Source organism: Homalodisca vitripennis, unplaced genomic scaffold (genome assembly GCF_021130785.1).
Source record: "Homalodisca vitripennis isolate AUS2020 unplaced genomic scaffold, UT_GWSS_2.1 ScUCBcl_9950;HRSCAF=18613, whole genome shotgun sequence".
Classification (NCBI taxonomy): Eukaryota; Metazoa; Arthropoda; class Insecta; order Hemiptera; family Cicadellidae; genus Homalodisca; species Homalodisca vitripennis.
The window spans coordinates 1-17542 of record NW_025786060.1 but is presented as its reverse complement, the minus strand read 5'-3'; the positions used below and the strand labels follow the sequence as shown (position 1 = coordinate 17542).

At 38.5% G+C, this 17542-nt stretch overlaps 1 protein-coding gene across 1 annotated transcript; it reads right to left on the bottom strand.

The window, feature by feature from the left end:
• Positions 1-5552: 5552 nt before the first annotated feature.
• LOC124374757 lies at positions 5553-6302 on the bottom strand (the record flags this gene model as incomplete). The annotated part of the gene is given in 1 exon segment (XM_046832912.1): positions 5553-6302. A coding segment is annotated over 1 exon segment (362 nt), but the record flags the coding sequence as incomplete, so codon positions are not given.
• Between the last annotated feature and the right edge of the window lie 11240 nt (positions 6303-17542).

The following is a 17542-nucleotide window of genomic DNA, read 5'->3' as shown; positions in this document are numbered from 1 at the left end:
TGAGCGACGTCAAGTGATTCTGCAAATGGTCTGAAGATCCGGCTCACGAGCAGTTCATTTACAGTGTTCTGATCCGAATGAGTCGGATCTTTCCAAGGACCCGTTCTTCCCAACACTAATGCAGTCGATACTTCTGTCCAGCGGTTCTTTGTATGTGCTTATGGCATCGTTAGTGTACCATCTGCTGTGCTGTCGTTCTCTTACCTTAATAAACATCCCCTTCCCATCTTCAAAACACATTACAAGCTTCCAACCCATCCTCTATTATCCCCTCCACATGCGCGACGCCTGCCACTGCTTATTCATAAGTTCATGCGCATTATTTTCATCGCTTCTGTCATTCAGTGTGACTTGTTGCAATTAGCTTAACTTCACCTACTTAAACTCATAAGGCGTCAGTAGGATTTAAGCGATAAACTTAAAATTTGACATGGGAAAAATAATTAAACATGAAACCGAAAACGTAAATGTAGATATAGGCTACGCATAACGTCATTAAACGTTGTTACAATATAATTCATTTGACTTTTTATTTCCAATCGATGTCTTCTCTTCATGCTCAGTCGCTCTTGGCGAAGTTCATAGTTGCTCTTCTCAGCCCTTGATGTGTAAACAAAAGGCCTGGAACCTGATTCCATCACTCCAGCTGCTGCTAAATAATTTGTGCTGATCTTGCTATCACCACAACTAACTACACTGTTTAATCGAATCTCTTAGTATGGCATTTTTCCCAGAGCCCTAAAAGAGGAGCCATATTGTACCCAATCTACAAGAAAGGACCAAAGAATCAGTCACAAAAACTATCGTCCCTATTGCAGTATTATCACGTTTTTGCAAAGGTATATTGAGAATCTTGTCTCCTCAACCTTATTCAATTCAAAATAAAAGCTCACCTCAAACAATTCACCAGCACGGCTTCACATCTGGCAGATCTCCTGTGACAATATCCTATGTCCTATTTCAGGATTACCATTAATTGGACGCCAACTAACGCTCAGGCAACAAGTTGATACATATAGAGCTGGATTTCACCAAGGCGTTTGATCGAGTGTCCAATTTCTGTTTAAAGGAAGCTGGAAGCATATGGGTTCAAAGGAAAATCTTTCTCCGTTGGCCTTGAGAGTTACCTTCTTCAACACAGAATCCTTCAAATGTGACGATTATCAAGATCACACATTCTCAAAAGAATTTGTTTGCTACGTACTGCGTTGTACCTCCAGGGGTCTTCACCTAGGCCCTTCATTATTTAACTCTATACATAAATGATGTCACCATCTCGTACCTTCGCTGCTAAACATCTCTCTTCTTTGCCAGGATCGATTTGAAGGCTTTACATGAATGATTTGCACCGCTCGAAGATGCTGTCGTACTCCCCACCCTTCAAGAACGCATCTCATACAAAAGTAGATGTATGAGTCTCAAGCCTTTAACTCAATGACTCTCAACCTTGACAAGTCCAGCTGCATCATCCTTTCAACCGCAATAAGTCTCTCCAGTCTTACACATCCTATACTCAATCCAGAGGTTCATGGCACTCTTCATAGGAAGCTTTATCTTTCAAGGATCCTTGGCTGTTTTGTGAACTTTATCATCTAATATCTATCTTGGGTAACTTACACAGTGCAGGGAAATAATATCGCGCAATTAAGGGGCTGCTCGCAGAAAATTGGGCTTGATACTGAGACTCACCAAGCCCTTTAACGACATTCACTCATTGAAGATTTTTGTTTACTATTGCACATGTCAGACCCCATCCTCGGTAGTTTACTTGCACGCAGCGTCGTTTGGTCACCCCACCAGCACTATTACTTTGATGGATGATATTGAGAAAGATACAGAGGAGCGTTTCTTGAGGACTTGGGTTGCGGGGTTCTTCCGTCTCTGGTTATTAGCTATATCTACAGAGGTCCCCAAATACAAGATATTTGCCTACTTTCCCTGGAAAACATACCAATCACTCAGTTTCTAGACGCTGTATTCAGGATGTGATGATATCTCTCTACCGTTTGATCAAAAACGCTGAGTTTGGACTTGCCCTGGACCTTCTAGAAATAAAAATCTAACTTCAAGGCTCATCGTTTGGAACCAGGAGCCATGAATTCTTTCACCAAGGTCGCAGCTTCCTCCTCTTATGCAGCAAATGGCCCAATGCTGAGGATTCAGCGGCTAGGGTACAACATTCCATCCACCCTCGACATCTTTAACGCATCCAAATCTGCAAAAAAAAGCCGGCTTGCATCACTGTAGCTGTTATTATTATTGGCTCGTCTCTACACCTACCCTGCCTGTGTTGTGTCTCAGTCTTTTATTGTATTATTGTTTTTCAAAACTGTTACCTACGTAATAGTTCATTTCTTGTTTTGCATCGTTCTTGTTAAGCATCTTGTTAAGGGGTTGGAGCGCATGCGCGGCTTTGAGTGACAGCACTTGAACGTCGCTCTATCATTTATTTCAAAACAAGAAAAATTATTAAATTAGCTAAGCCCGTGCTCACGTTCAAATCGTTTGTGAAGCTCTGACGGAAACGAACGAGACATCAGAGGAGGACGTTTGGACACTTAGATTTCAGTGAGTACAGTGAACGGTTTCGCCAGTGTGCACATAACCCTACTTGGCTGACTAACCTGAACCTAGCGAGAAAGCACACTGGAACAGGTTGTTCATTGCTTACGTGAGACTGGAGAGCGATCTACAAACTCTACTCCAATGTTTATGACTACTGTGTGGCGGTATCGGTAACGTCATGGACCTGCCAATCTGAATGACGCGGGTTCGGTTACTCCCGGATGCAAATCATTTTTGCTCTTCATTGAGATCCCTTTACTAGAATACTTATTATTTTTCTCTCTGTTTCTGTACATAGTTTTAACGTCATTATTTGTTGAAATTTTAACTTTATTGTTTTCTCTTTGTTGTAATTTTAACTTATTGTCCTGTCTTTGTTGTAGTTTTTAAGTGTTTATATTGTTGATTTCTATTTATTTAGGTTTTTTAATATTTTGTTTATATATAATGTATTAAAACTTTTAAATTATTTGTATATTTTTATATCATACATTATATTTTACTATTCTTACTGCATTTATTTTATCAAATTATTTTTATTTATTTACAATTTTAACTAATTTAATATATTACTCTAAAATGCCTTAGAAATTAAATTCTAAAATATTTATTTTACCAAATCAAAAAGGCATTGTATATTTATTTTATTGTATACGGTTGTTTTCCTTCTTAATACTGTTACAACTTTTTAAAATTGGACAAGAGAATGTTCTCTTTGGAATTATCCAAAAGTGGCAAGCCACATATCCTATATGATAACTTTAAGTATAGAGAAAGTTATTCCCTTAAAAATGGTGAAGTGGTCTGGACTGCCCCGCTAGACCAAAAGGCCGTATCTACAAAATATGGCAAACTGAGAAAATGGCCGTTTCACTTTTGCACACTTCCATTGTAAATTTCTCATAATACACTTGATCATCTGAATCTTCGGTTATGTTCAAACTAATGTACAGTATGAACATCTTATTAAAATTAGGTTTTTATGCAACAAAAATCATTTTGTTCCTATTTTTTGAATCAGTTACTGTTTTTGTGCATGATTGTTTACAAAGCCAAAAGACCGTATATACACATACCTTCTTTTGGCTATGTATTCCACTTTATGGCAATATTTAAAAACCGTATCTGCTGCCTAATCTTTTCTTGGGAGCATAAGCTATATCACTTCAGTCTGACAAAGAATAAATTTTTATCAATTAATTCTAACTACAGTACCACTATTTATAACCAAATAACTGTAAATTATAATTTTATTTAGAAATTATAATTTTACTAGCAATTCAAAAAACACACATACACTATCTAATCATTCAATCGGGTTTCTCTATAAACTGGGGTAAAATAATAAACAAAAATGAAATGATATTATAGTTTTATTTTAAAAATATTACAAAAGTAATAATTATTAGATTGAACATTACTTATGAACTTATGTTAAAACCAATGTTACAAAATTACTATTCATCAGGTTCAGTTATGAGATCTGAGCAATCACTTGTTGGCATTTCATTCCAAAATTCCCTTCTATTGTGAGGCATGAGTGGGACCAACTTCTTTAAAATGTCGGCCTTTTTTAGTTTAAGAATACCCCTGGGGCCATTTCTTTTCAGAGGTTGAGGAATCTTTGTTTTTTTAAGAATTGACTGTTTTAAAAAATTCAAAAGAAATATTATCTGAGGAAAATGAAGTTTTATATTTTAAATTCATTTCACCTCTTTCAAAAGAAACTTGAACCATGTTAGCTAAATATGGCCTCGGATTTGCTTTATTTATTTTACTTGAGGATGAATAATCAAACTCAAGAAAAAAATCATCAAAATTCATGTCTACAACAGTTACCTTTTTTGAGTTGCTGTTTTGGACAGCTTCATGGAAGTCTTTGAAGTCATAGACTTTACCTTTCAAACCGCAGTTGCTTAGAAACCTGGTGATGAAAGCTGTCGGCAGACATAAATGTGTGACCGGATTCTAAGTAATTGAAAACTATCTCTGAAGCTGCGATTTCACCACTATTTATGACGTAGACCATGAAAGAAAACAATCCCCAGTTTTTATTTTGTGCAGCACAGTTATCCATCCACAAGATAACCTTTTCAGCATCCCTATTTAAAGTGAGGAACTTGTAGATTGTGCTGCAAATATCTTCTTTTTTTCGCCCTGATATAGCTTCATGCCAAATACATGCAATTGGCTGTATGTCGGATTGCCCCGTCACCAACTGGAACAAAAGATTCGTTCAAGACGATGATTCGCCTAGTGAACAAACATTCCTTAAATTCCTCCATCTGAGGTAAGCATCAGTACTTTTTGTATGTCCATTGAATAAATAACAGTTTTTTTCAGTGCTATATTCATCTATTTTAGTTTTATCTACAGACTCAATGTACAATTTTCGTGCTTCTTCATATCTCATCTTATGGCTTAAATATTTTTTACATTCATCGCATGACTCATTAGGAATTTTAGAATGATCCAAATTATGCTTCTCAAAAATTTCACACTTTTCACATTCTTCATGTCCGAGTTTCGTTAAAAGAAATATTTTGTTCCGATAAAACTGAGCCGGTACAACTCGTAGGAAATTTTTTTTTCTGGGTATGTTAGTATGAAATCATCGTGCATTAGTTTAACGTTTACATCCAGTTGGTAAGTACCTCTTGAGTGGAGCATGTTCTCGACGATAATGATGAAACACATGGGTTGAATTTCATGATGTGGTCAACGATGCAAGCTCTGTTAATTTTGTTGTGAGGTTCATGTCTGCCCCTCCGATCAATTTTTGGAGTAATGTCGTCAATAGCCTGATTCAAAATATTAATACACAGTTGTGTCATTATTTTTCGAATATCCAAGGGTGGCCAGAAAAAATGTTTTGCAAAACATGTTTGATTTCTCCTTCATCGTCTGTAAAGGTATAAAAAGAAAGACTTATTTCTTCTAGACTCAACTCCATCAGCAACTGTTCTCCTTGCCACTTTTTTTTCCTTGTCACACAACTTAAAATAAACATTTTTCTGTCTGAGTCATCTAGTGACCAAAACTGTTCATAAATACTTTTTCGCCTCTCTTCTGTAATTTTTTGAATACATTTCATCTTGCATCGGTTTACATCACATGCTGGTTTTATGCCGTGCTTTTCTTTTAGTCGTAACTGTTTTGATGAGCGTGTCTCTTTTTCTTTTGGTGCAGATCTTTTTCTTGGTTGTCCCTTCTTGGTAAAACCCTTGTCCTTGGCACTTTCATTCTCTTCATTTTGATTCAGATCTTGTTCATGTGTCATTTCTACTACAACTGTAGTATCTTCTGTTAAATCAAGAGGGAGGGTATTTTCATTCAGATTAATGACCATGAAAAGTGTTTCTTCTTCAGTACTAGTTGAGGGATTAGTTGGTGTAATTTCAGTCACAGGAAGGCCTACTTCCAGCAATTCATGATGAGATTCCTCAGCAAAAATGTCTTCCTGTAAAATAACGTTCAAATTATAATATAAGTTAATAGGCTTATATATAATAGGCTATTAAGTATATGGTCAATTATATAGTTTCATCGTTAAATATTTTTAAAATTTTTATCAGTCATTTCAAGAAAATCAATAAATTCTAACCTTTTTACATTAATTTAGCAACGGTTAACTCTTACCTGACAGTTGGAAACTGAAGAAGAACCTTCAGGTAAGCATTGTGAAACATGGGAAATGTAAACACATCTGGAAAAGGATCGCTGGCAATTTTCACATGTGTAGACCTTATTAAATACTGTTCAATTACTTAATATTAATTATATTATAACTTGATATCAAAATATATCCACAGTTAAGAAGATAACTTTTATACTAAAAACTAAAACAGCACACACTCACTCTTTGCTTATATCACAAGACATAACCTCAATCTGCAGCAGTTGTTCCTTGTACAGTCTATTTTCTTGCTTCAAACAGCTGTTTTCTACACAGTATTCTTTATTTCAACTGTTATAAAAAAACGTAAGTACAACATCACAAAGAGTATACTAAGCCAGAAAAAACAGTAACTGGTAAATCCTAAGCCAGACAACCGTAACTGCATTGCAGATACGGGTTTTTGGCTAAGTACTTGTAGATTACAGCCTTTTGCTTTAGTATTAGGTTATTTTCACAGTAGATACGGCTTTTCACTATCATTATATCTCTGAAACTGTAGCAGATACAGCCTTCTGGTTTGGCTTTTTGGAATCCTCATGGTTTAAAACATTAGAATCAATATTTAACTCAATATGTGAAATTTCTGTAGATACGGCCTTTTGGCTTGGGAGGGCAGTGGAGATGTCTAGGCAAAACCTGCAGTGCTACAATTTAAAACGGATGAAAGTAAGAAGGAACTAATTACAGTAAACGCTAAACATACTGGACACCATCCTGTGACTATGCGCAGCCTCTCCACTCCACAACGCAACATCTCGCCGCCTTCCGCGTCACCCGCGGCTTGAGCCCGGTACGTCCACCCCGCGCGTTTCGTCACCCGCGGCTGAGCCCGGCAAGTCCACTCCACGCGCTCCGTCACCCGCGCCGGCCGCGCCCTGTGAGGTCGACCCTTCTTCACCTGCGGCAATTCCTTGGTCGTGTCTGAGTGGGAAATTGAAAACTCCAAACTCAAAAAAGAACTTGAGTTACTGAAGGAGGACCGGAAGAAAATTTTAAACCACTCAATAGAGTCGGATACACGGTTGCTTCAATTCACTGACCGGGTGTTTGTCGCAGGGTCAAGGCAATGCCACCTAACAAGAGATCAGGCAGTTCAGTGCGAATCAATCGGCTGTCTTGACAGTCGATGCGCTGAAAATCGGAACTTGCTGGCTAGCCTTAGAACGACCATCGAAGTTCTTGAAGCGGAAGTTGCTGCACTAAGAGCTGAAAAGAAAACCTGTGAATGCTTCAAAGAAGGCGATGGCGAATGGATAATCCAGAAAAAACAGGAAACTGCACATAAAACTGCAAAATCGTTATCATTTACTTCCTGAAGAAAAAAATACAATCCCTTCGCGATCAAAAACTATAAACAAGAAAATAGAAAAACAAGAAGTCAAACAAGAATATAAAATCCAATAGTAGAAATATTAACAAAGCAAAGAAGAAACAACATGCAAGACAAAAAAAATAGCAATAGAGTGAGAACTAGCCAATTGCAATCAGACAACATGGGGTCACGAAAAACCTTGGATTTCAGCTCGGTAGTGATCGAGGGTGACAGCCACGCGCGTGGTCTAGCAGGCTCTTCTCCAACAACGAGTGGATCTGAAGGACTTCAGTGACGGGTGTCTGCAAGCCTGGGGCCAAGCTGGGTGCTGTTACATCTGCATCTCCACCGCCATCGAGGAGCTGCTGCGTCATACTTGCCGGTACCAACGACATCGCAGCCGGAGAGTCTCAGACCATCTTTAGAGACCTCGAGCAGCACATTCCTCACCCGCACAGGCCCGGCCAGTGTGTTACTGGCTACTGTCCCCCATAGACACGACCTACCTGCCCGCCACCCAGTGAACCAAACAAACCCGCCTGGTGAACAACTATATGGAAGAGTTGTGTGTCAGACACAAACGTTCTACATCTACTCAACTTCAACTCCATCAGTAGGCGGTGGTTCACTGGGCATGGAATGCACCTTGGGCCTGAGGGCAAGTGTCTACTTGGCCGAGCTTATTCTGGACCATCTGGCGAGTCTCTCGGCACGTGCAGGGATAGGGCTACAGCCTGGAGTGCCCCCTACTCAACCGGCTCCCAGCTCCAACACTCTTCCAGCCACCCCAGCAGAGACCCCACCACCGCCGCCTCCGCTGGTCAGCTCACCTCCGCCCCGGGTCACCGGTTTCCAGCTCGATAGCTACGCGGATGTGGTGAGAATGGGCTCCTCTTGCTACAGTGCCTGAAGGACAATATAGACCATCAACATCACACGTTGAATCTGTTTTTTTAGGGACCCCGCTTCAACTCATAGGACCAAATTGACAAACAAAAACAAACAAAATCGGAAAATCTCAAATAATCACCCAGAAATTGAAATAAGACTGCTTCACCAAAATGCACAATCAGCAACCAACAAATTGGAAAGAAATCCAACTCATGTGCGAGGATCAAAAAACTGATCTCCTTGTGATAACTGAAAACTGGTTTAACGAGGAAAATCTCGCACATTACAAAATTCCAAATTACAAATTGGCTTGCGCGTTTTGTCGACCTCACTCCAAAGGAGGGGGCGTTTGCAATTTTTCTGAAACAAAATTTCATGTTCTCCCCCCTTTCCGATACCAAGATTTAGCCGAAAAAGACTTTGAAGCAGTAGGAATCAATTTGCAAACAAACAAATCTAAATTGTTAGTGATCGGAAATTTACAGGTCTCCCAGCGGATGTAAGGACACTTTCTTTTCAAAATTCGAACAATTACTTACGAAACTGACTAACCAACGTCAGAAATTCGTCGTAATGGGGGATTTTAACATTGACGCGTTGGACAAAATTCATCCAGTCCACCATTCGACTAGTCGATTTATTGAGGTCATTCAACCTTGAGTTGCTTGTCAACACTCCGACGAGAGTTACGGCTACAACTAAATCGGCTATCGACAACGTCATCTCCAATCACTCAAGTGTCGCAGTGGTCTGTGGTAAACACAGCGATTTCCGACCACTATGGCCAAGAGGTCATAATAAAGTGGAATAAAATTAGAAAGGGAGCCCAAAAGTACACAAACAGTAAGAGACGTAAGGCCAGAAAACATCCGCTCAACCTCAACACTTCCCTGTCTAAAGAGACATGGAATTTTCTAAATTCATCTGATCCTGTAGAGCAGCAATTCAAAACGTTTAACGACACTCTAAATTTTCATTTTAACATCTGCTGCCCTACCAGAAAAATTAGTGTTTGCGAAAAAAAATCAAACAACAAACATTGGATCACTAAAGGCATTTTGGTTTCTAGAGAAAAATTAAAGTTTTTCTCGGAAATTTATAAAAATACTTCAAATGATAACTTCAAAATTTTTTTTAGGAAATATAAAAGCATTTACAGAAAAGTGATCCAAGCTGCAAAAGCATATGATGTCTCCAAATCAATTCTCTCTTCCAAAAACATTTCAAAAACAACTTGGAGCATCATTAACAATAAATCACAAGTTCACACAAGCAAATCAAAATTAAAATTGGGGACAAACTTGAGGAAGATGCAACTGAGATTGCTAACCAGTTTAACGGGTTTTTCGCAACCGTTGCTGGTGGGCTGAGTCCTCGACCATCTGAAACCTCAAGTACGCCCCTCGCGAAGACAGAGCCCCACACACTCCATGGTGTTGGCGCCTGTTGTTGAGGATGAGCTTAAACGAATTATTCAGCAGCTCCCAGCCAAAAAAAACAAAACGATCTAAATCTGAATGTCAACATGGCTCATTAAAAGTGTCTTCAAGCACTTAGTGAGGCCATTAACCCAACTGAATAAATTCTTCATTCCAAAGTGGAGTTTTCCCCTCCCTCCTGAAAGTCGCTAAAGTTGTCCCAATATTTAAGAAAGACGATCCGCTGTCTATCAATAATTTATAGGCCTGTCTCAATTTTTGCCAGTATTGAGCAAAATATTTGAAAAACTTTTTTCTCATAAGAATGCTTTCTTTTTTGGACAAATACAATCAGCTCTCTGATGAACAATTTGGGTTCAGAAAGGGCCAAATCGACAACTGACGCAGTTGTTAGTCTTGTTGATATGATTGTGGAGGGGATAGAAAATCGGAAACACACAATGAGTGTGTTTCTTGACCTGTCCAAAGCATTCGACTGCGTTGACCATAACACCAACTGCTAGACAAACTTGAGTCTCATGGCAATTCGAGGCGTGCCCCTTGAATGGCTTAGCTCATTCCTAAGCCACAGATCCCAAGTTGTCCAAATTTCAAATCAACTGTCCAGGCCAATAAAACTGAAATATGGTGTCCCACAGGGATCCATACTCAGTCCTGTGCTTTTCCTGCTCTATGTCAACGACATAGGATCATCACTTCGGCATGGAAAACTAGTGCAGTATGCTGATGATACGACTCTCTGTTTCAGTGGGAAATCCAGTGAAGTTTTGGAACAACAGGCTTTTGTTGACATCAACAACTGTGTCCAACACTTCAACAGCCTCAATCTCACAGCAAACTCATCAAAATCAAATGTTTTGAATTTTTCTTTGCGTGTGGTGGAAAACCTTGGTGAACCCGTAGTTTTCTTGGGGGACTCCACACTGGACGAAGTCTGCTCTTCAAAATTCCTGGGAATACACCTTGATAGAGGGTTGACCTGGAATGATCATATTGACCACGTTTGTGCCAAAATTTCCTCAGGAATTTTCGTTCTGAGGTCTTTAGCAAAATAACTGCCCGAGTCAGGTACTGATAACGGCGTATTACGGCTTGATTTATCCCCATTTGTCCTACGGTCTGGTTCTGTGGGGAGCGTGTGCAAACACTCTCTTCCAGAGAGTTTTCAGACTTCAAAAAAAATCGATTCGAATCAATCGCAAAAATCAATTACAGAGAGTCCGTGCAGGCCGGTTTTCAAGAAATTGCAGCTGTTGACGTTGCCGTGTCTCTACATTTTAGAAACAACCATGTTTTGTATGTACAAAATGTGCCTTAACCAGAGGCCGGGACATACCACATGTATGAGACACGAGGCAGAGAAAACTACCGTACGGGAAGACACAGAACGGTAGTTTGTGAACGCTTGCCTTCGCAAAGCAGGTGTTAATTTCCTCAAACAGACTGCCCAACTCTATAAAAACTACCCCAACGCCCAACGGCGTTCAAAGCTCGTCTCAAACGCCTTTTGGTGTCGCATTGCATTTTATAATGCAGATGAGTTTTTTGAATTCGACTGGGAGACCCACACAATTGGAATGACTGACTCCAATGTTTGAAGTGGGTTTCATTGGCCAGGAATGAAAGATGCGGGATTGTAAAACTGTATGTTTGAAATGAGGTAATGTGGTATGAATGTTTAAAATTTTAGAATAGACTCATACAATATTGACGTTTGCTATGCAACTCATACATGTTGTCCTTGCAATAAAAAGAATTTGATTTTGATTTGATTTGACATCTTTCTTTGTTATTGTTATAATATTTATCTATTTATTGTTGCACATGACTTGTTACCTACTTATACTTTCTTGTTATGCATCTTACAATTCATATCTATTTGTTTCATCATGTATCTATTGTTTTGTTTACTGGTTGCATATTCTATTGTTTTTGTTTTTGTCTACTAATTAGTTTCTTTGGTCAATTGTTATGTATCTAGATAAAATTGAAACTTACTTGTTAAAATGGTTATGCCGTTGAAATAATAATAAAAAAATAAAGAAGTTCAAACCTCACTCAGAATTTCTGTAAATCTATTTTCTGTTATGATACGAAATGGTGGAAATTTTAAAAGGAACGGGCTATTATTAGAAATCCAGGGTCCGTGATTCTGGATGCCCATGCTGTCTGTCTGTTCCAAACTGAGAATAAAAGAAAGTTTTTATGATTGGAAGCATTCTTTTGAGAAGGCTAGGTAGGAAAAACTATCAAATGATGATGATTCAATGACTATGAAAATAAGAAATGGCGACGCCAGTTGTTAGTATTGGGGGAATGGGGCGCACTTTAACATTATAAATACAACCAAATGCGTTGTAAACGAACGAAACCAAATTTGTCAAAGACCAGTAAAGGTTTGAGTCAGTTATCACTGATAAATAATCGTTTTAACTGCATTGTAATACAAAGATAATCTTGAATATTCAGAGCGTGTATTGGTTACTGACTTCGTAAATATCACTAAATTAAGAACAAACAAAACCCCCAATTATTATACTTTTTATTTTGTGCGATTTTACAACAGCAAAAGCTGTCTTCATCTGGCACTTCGTAAACGTAAATACAATAAACACATTTATTTACATTTTGATAACTGTCAGACGTATGAGAATTGTAATATTACGTTGTCTTTTGTGGTACAGTTCGTAAAATAAAGTCAAATCTTAATTTATAACTATAATATGTACATTTTTTAATGTTGTGTTTGTAATATTTGTGAAAATAAAATACGAGAATTTTTATTTGTAGCTGAAACCCATTGTATAGATACCAGACAAACAAATGAGCTGTAGCAAACCATTGTATAAATACTGGACACACGACTCTACAGTTGCAAACCATTGTAATAAATACTGGACGCACGAATCCGCAGTTGCAAAACATTGTATAAATAATGGACGCACGAATCTGCAATTGCAAACCATTGTATAAATAATGGGACACACGAATCTGCAGTTGCAAACCATTGTATAAATACTGGACACACGAATCCGCAGTTGCAAACCATTGTATAAATATTGGACACACGAATCTGCAGTTGCAAACCTTTGTATAAATACTGGACGCACGAATCCGCAGTTGCAAACCATTGTATAATTACTGGACACACGAATCTGCAGTTGCAAACCATTGTATAAATACTGGACACACGAATCTGCAGTTGCAAACCATTGTATAAATAATGGACGCCACGAATCTGCAGTTGCAAACCATTGTATAAATACTGGACACACGAATCTCCAGTTGCAAAACCATTGTATAATTACTGGACACACGAATCTGCAGTTGCAAGCAATTGTATAAATAAAGGACGCACGAATCTGCAGTTGCAAACCATTGTATAATTAACTGGACACACGAATCTGCAGTTGCAAGCAATTGTATAAATACTGGACGCATGAATCTGCAGTTGCAAACCATTGTATAATTACTGGACACACGAATATGCAGTTGCAAACCATTGTATAATTACTGGACACACGAATCTGCAGTTGCAAGCAATTGTATAAATACTGGACGCACGAATCTGCAGTTGTAGATTCCTGAACTAAATTCAACATTCAAATTAAATCAACCCTTCCTACCATAGTTACGTAATGTGTACATTTGGTTGTGTTCTTTCATCACACATATTTCATTAATCTAATGTGTATTAGTACCCACAATTCTTCATTTGACATAAAATGTGTTGAAAGTTAAAAACTGTCGCCATGTTGAGACTGAAAATGGCAAAAATTATTAGCTCACATAATTATACTTGTACTAAACGTAATAGCTGTAGATAAAACGACAACAAATAATAATATTCAATAAAACACAGTCTACATGAAAATAAATCATTTTCGGATACACGAGTTCCATTTGAGGTTTGAACAATTTTGATGTCCTGGTCCTACTTAAGAAATACCGGTTATCCGTAATTTTTTATACATAAGATTTCTCTATTTTTTCAAACATACGTAATTAGTCAGAGGGTGGGACGGGAATTCGTTGGATTATTAGCGAATGATAATTAATTGCAGGGAGTAGGGTCTAAGAATCGGTTATATTTAATTAATATTGTAATTTTTATAGAGGGACACCAATGGTTTACTGCACTAATTTATTACTATAATTATCAATAATTATATGTACACATTTTATAAAAACTTGAGTTTTCTAGATGGGCAGGATTCTTTAACTGCATGTTTTATAGAATTTTAAAATATTTGAAAGGATCTCGTATAGTTGGTATCATTAAATAAAGTTTATAGTTTGTTGTATGCCATTCTTAATAATTAAAAATAAACAAAAACACCAACACGCAATACATAACAAAAGGTTACTAATTGAGTTTGATTTAAATTGAAAGCAAGATACATTCAGGGGCAGCAATCCGAATGTGGAAACAGCGGATTGAAAGCAAGTGAGCCAGAGGAAAATATACAATAACGACAATCCAAAAGAATGGGCTGTATACAGGCTAAGTGTTCTTGGACAGATAAAAATCACGATGCAATCTTAAAGGCATTGTTTATTGTTCTTCAGAGTACAGTGTATCGGATTTCATGAAACACGCGGTGAACCGTGAAGTTGGTAGTTCACGTTCTGTAGGACCAGTGTTCTGTACTGCATGCTATGGAACGTAGAAGCAGGGCCGTACTCACACCGGGCACTCAGGGGGCCCGGGCAGGGCCCCGCCACACGTTTATTTCAAGGGATCTTGTTGACGGATGAGATATCTCAGTGTAAAAACTGTAACTTACTACTGCATCTTACTATCATTCACAAAATAATAAGAGTTATCAATGGGACAACGGGGGAGGGGGGGGGTGAAGCAGTGTGACGGGGGCGGTACATGACGGGGCTAAGGACGTAGCCAGAAAGGGGGTTCAAGGGGTGCGAACCCCCAAATTTTAAATTTTCTTAATAAACTTTTAGTAAACGATTATTATTATTTAAATAATTCAGCATTACTGACATGTACTGCTGAAAGATCGTTCTCAACAAAGAAACGGGTCAAGAACTTTTTAAGGAACAAAACTGGCCCTTACTCTCTGTCCAGTAAGGGAAAATATCAGTTGTCTTGACACCCCCCAAATTCTTTCCTCAATTACTTTTTTAGTAAAACGATTATTGTTATTTAAATAATTCAGCATTACTGACACATACTGCTGGAAATATCGTTCTAAACAAAGAAACGGGTCAAGAACTTTTTAAGGAACAAAACTGGCCCTTACTCTCTGTCCAGTACGGGAAAATATCAGTTGTCTTGACACCCCCCAATTTCTTTTCTCAATTTACTTTTGTAGTAAACGATTATTATTATTTAAATAATTCAGCATTACTGCCATGTACTGCTGAAAGATCGTTCTCAACAAAGAAAACGGGTCAAGGAACAAAATGGGGCCTTACTCTTTGTCCAGTATGGGAAAAATATCAGTTGTCTGGGACCCCCCAAGTTTTTTCCTGGCTATGTTCTTGGACGGGGCCCGCCAAAGCTGAGTACGGCCCTTGAGAACAAGGATATGTCCAGGTAAACAGCTGGTCTTAGCTGACCGGCAAACTAAGTGCAATATGTGTGTATGAGCGATCCGGTAACCGTACGGCTTCCTGCGGAAGTGAAGGGGGATATTACACTAAGCTGCCAATACAGTTTACCAAGCCAAGGATATTAAGGGCTGTTTCACTGGAATGAGCGCAGCAAGCCAGAATTTTCATGTTCCTTACTGCCTTACAACTGGGGTACGTTTGCACTTCTAAGTTCTCACCTGTTTTGTGGACCGTGAATTGGCTCGGAACGACGACGGAACCAGCGGTTTGGATTTCTTGCGGTCCACATCTCGGTCCCCCCCCTGGGGGAAGTCTTCTTCGCTGGGGGTGAACAGTTCCTGCATCTTCTCAGGACCTGGCTCGGCACGGCAACAAGATGGTCTTGAGCTAAATATGAAGCCACACGATTATATGAAAGCATCTCCATGTGAGTATAACAATCTAACTATTGTAATCGGACATTGTTGGGAATTCTTCCAAATTATCTGCTCGCTCATTAAATGAGCCCATTAAACACGACCAAATGTTGAATGAGAAGTAAAAAATGGAAAAGGAAAGACAGGTACGAATGTTTTCCTATTAATCATCAATGCGAAGAAAACATCGACTGAGACAGGTTCTCACGCAACAAACCATTTCAACATTTTTGTTTCAAAAAGTACAGATATTTTATCGGCAAAACAACTTTAAATTGTGAGATACGGTAATCCGCAAGGTTCGTTTTGGGCCCAACTTTGTTAGACATTCATATTACTGTACATTATTGTACAGTACTTTTAATATAGGACATTGATATGGTTTTATTTGCTGTCATTAAAGTGTTTCAGGTAGTAAAAGAGTATGAAGGTATGGGAAAATGCGATTGCCTTACTAAATTTAGATATACTATTTCATATTTCTTCTGACACTGAAGATCTATATTTTAAATAGAATCTAAAGGTTGTAAATATACCGGAAGTTTTAAAATTTTTTGTAGTTAAATCAAAGGCGATTTTAACATAAAAATTGATTGTTTTGAGCGGTTTTTACTAAATGACATAAAGAAATGGATGAACGAATGAATAGTTTATCTGTATAGTTAGGGCTAGTAGGCTCTTTCTTAAACTTGGAAAGGTTAACTGCACAGGGGTGAAATGGAGTGTAAGATTTAGCAATTATGGAAAATACATTCCCTACGATAATACTAAAAACGTCATTTGTTGGAGCCCATTATTGCTAATTAGTCAAATTGATTAAATAATTTGTATTGTCTACGTTATATTTGGTAGGCACTCAAACATACCTCTTACTTTGTTATCTGATGACATGTTATTGATTTAAATTTTTTCCGGAAAAAGAAGTATTGTTATTTAATTTATTATCTAATATTGTAAACGGAACTTTCATAGGCTAGGATATATCTACTGACACCTACCGGATTACTGGCACCGAAGTGATGACGGTAGACTGTAGAGCGCACCACGGTCTACTAAACTACGACGTCTGAGAGCGAAGGCGAGGAAGCCATCCATGCACCCCCTCCCCTCCCCCTCGTTGTGTTACGGTTACGCTACTTTCATGCTTTTGTTAACTTTCCTTTGTGCTCCCAGTATCGCCTCACTTTTAATACATTTCACGCGTCCTCAGAGCAGCGCTTCAGAGTACACACTCTCCGTACCGCAGTCTCTCGGTCGGCAGGCGACGTGTGGCAAATGAACGCACATCGTTGACTCAACCTCGACCTCATCGGCTCCGGTGGTTCGGAAGATTGTGGTCGTTATTTCCGTACGCTTCTTGTCCCTGGAGCGCCGCTGCTTTGATTGAAGCGGGATCAGAATACCTCTACACCACCGTCCTCGGTACTAAATAAAAAGTCATTTGTTGCCGTTTTCGTTACACCGTCCCACCAATAAGTTATTTGTTCGAGTTGACTGTACAACTGAAATTTTCAGCTCCGAACAGAGATAAAAAACATTAAAGTTATGTTGTTGTGTATGGCGTGTCCAGAATTCTTAAAACTGGCTTTTCTGTACTTTAATCCTAGAAATGCTTGCCGTTTTTAACATTGTCATCAGCAGTTCAGTCTTTTTTCCGAGTGTTAAA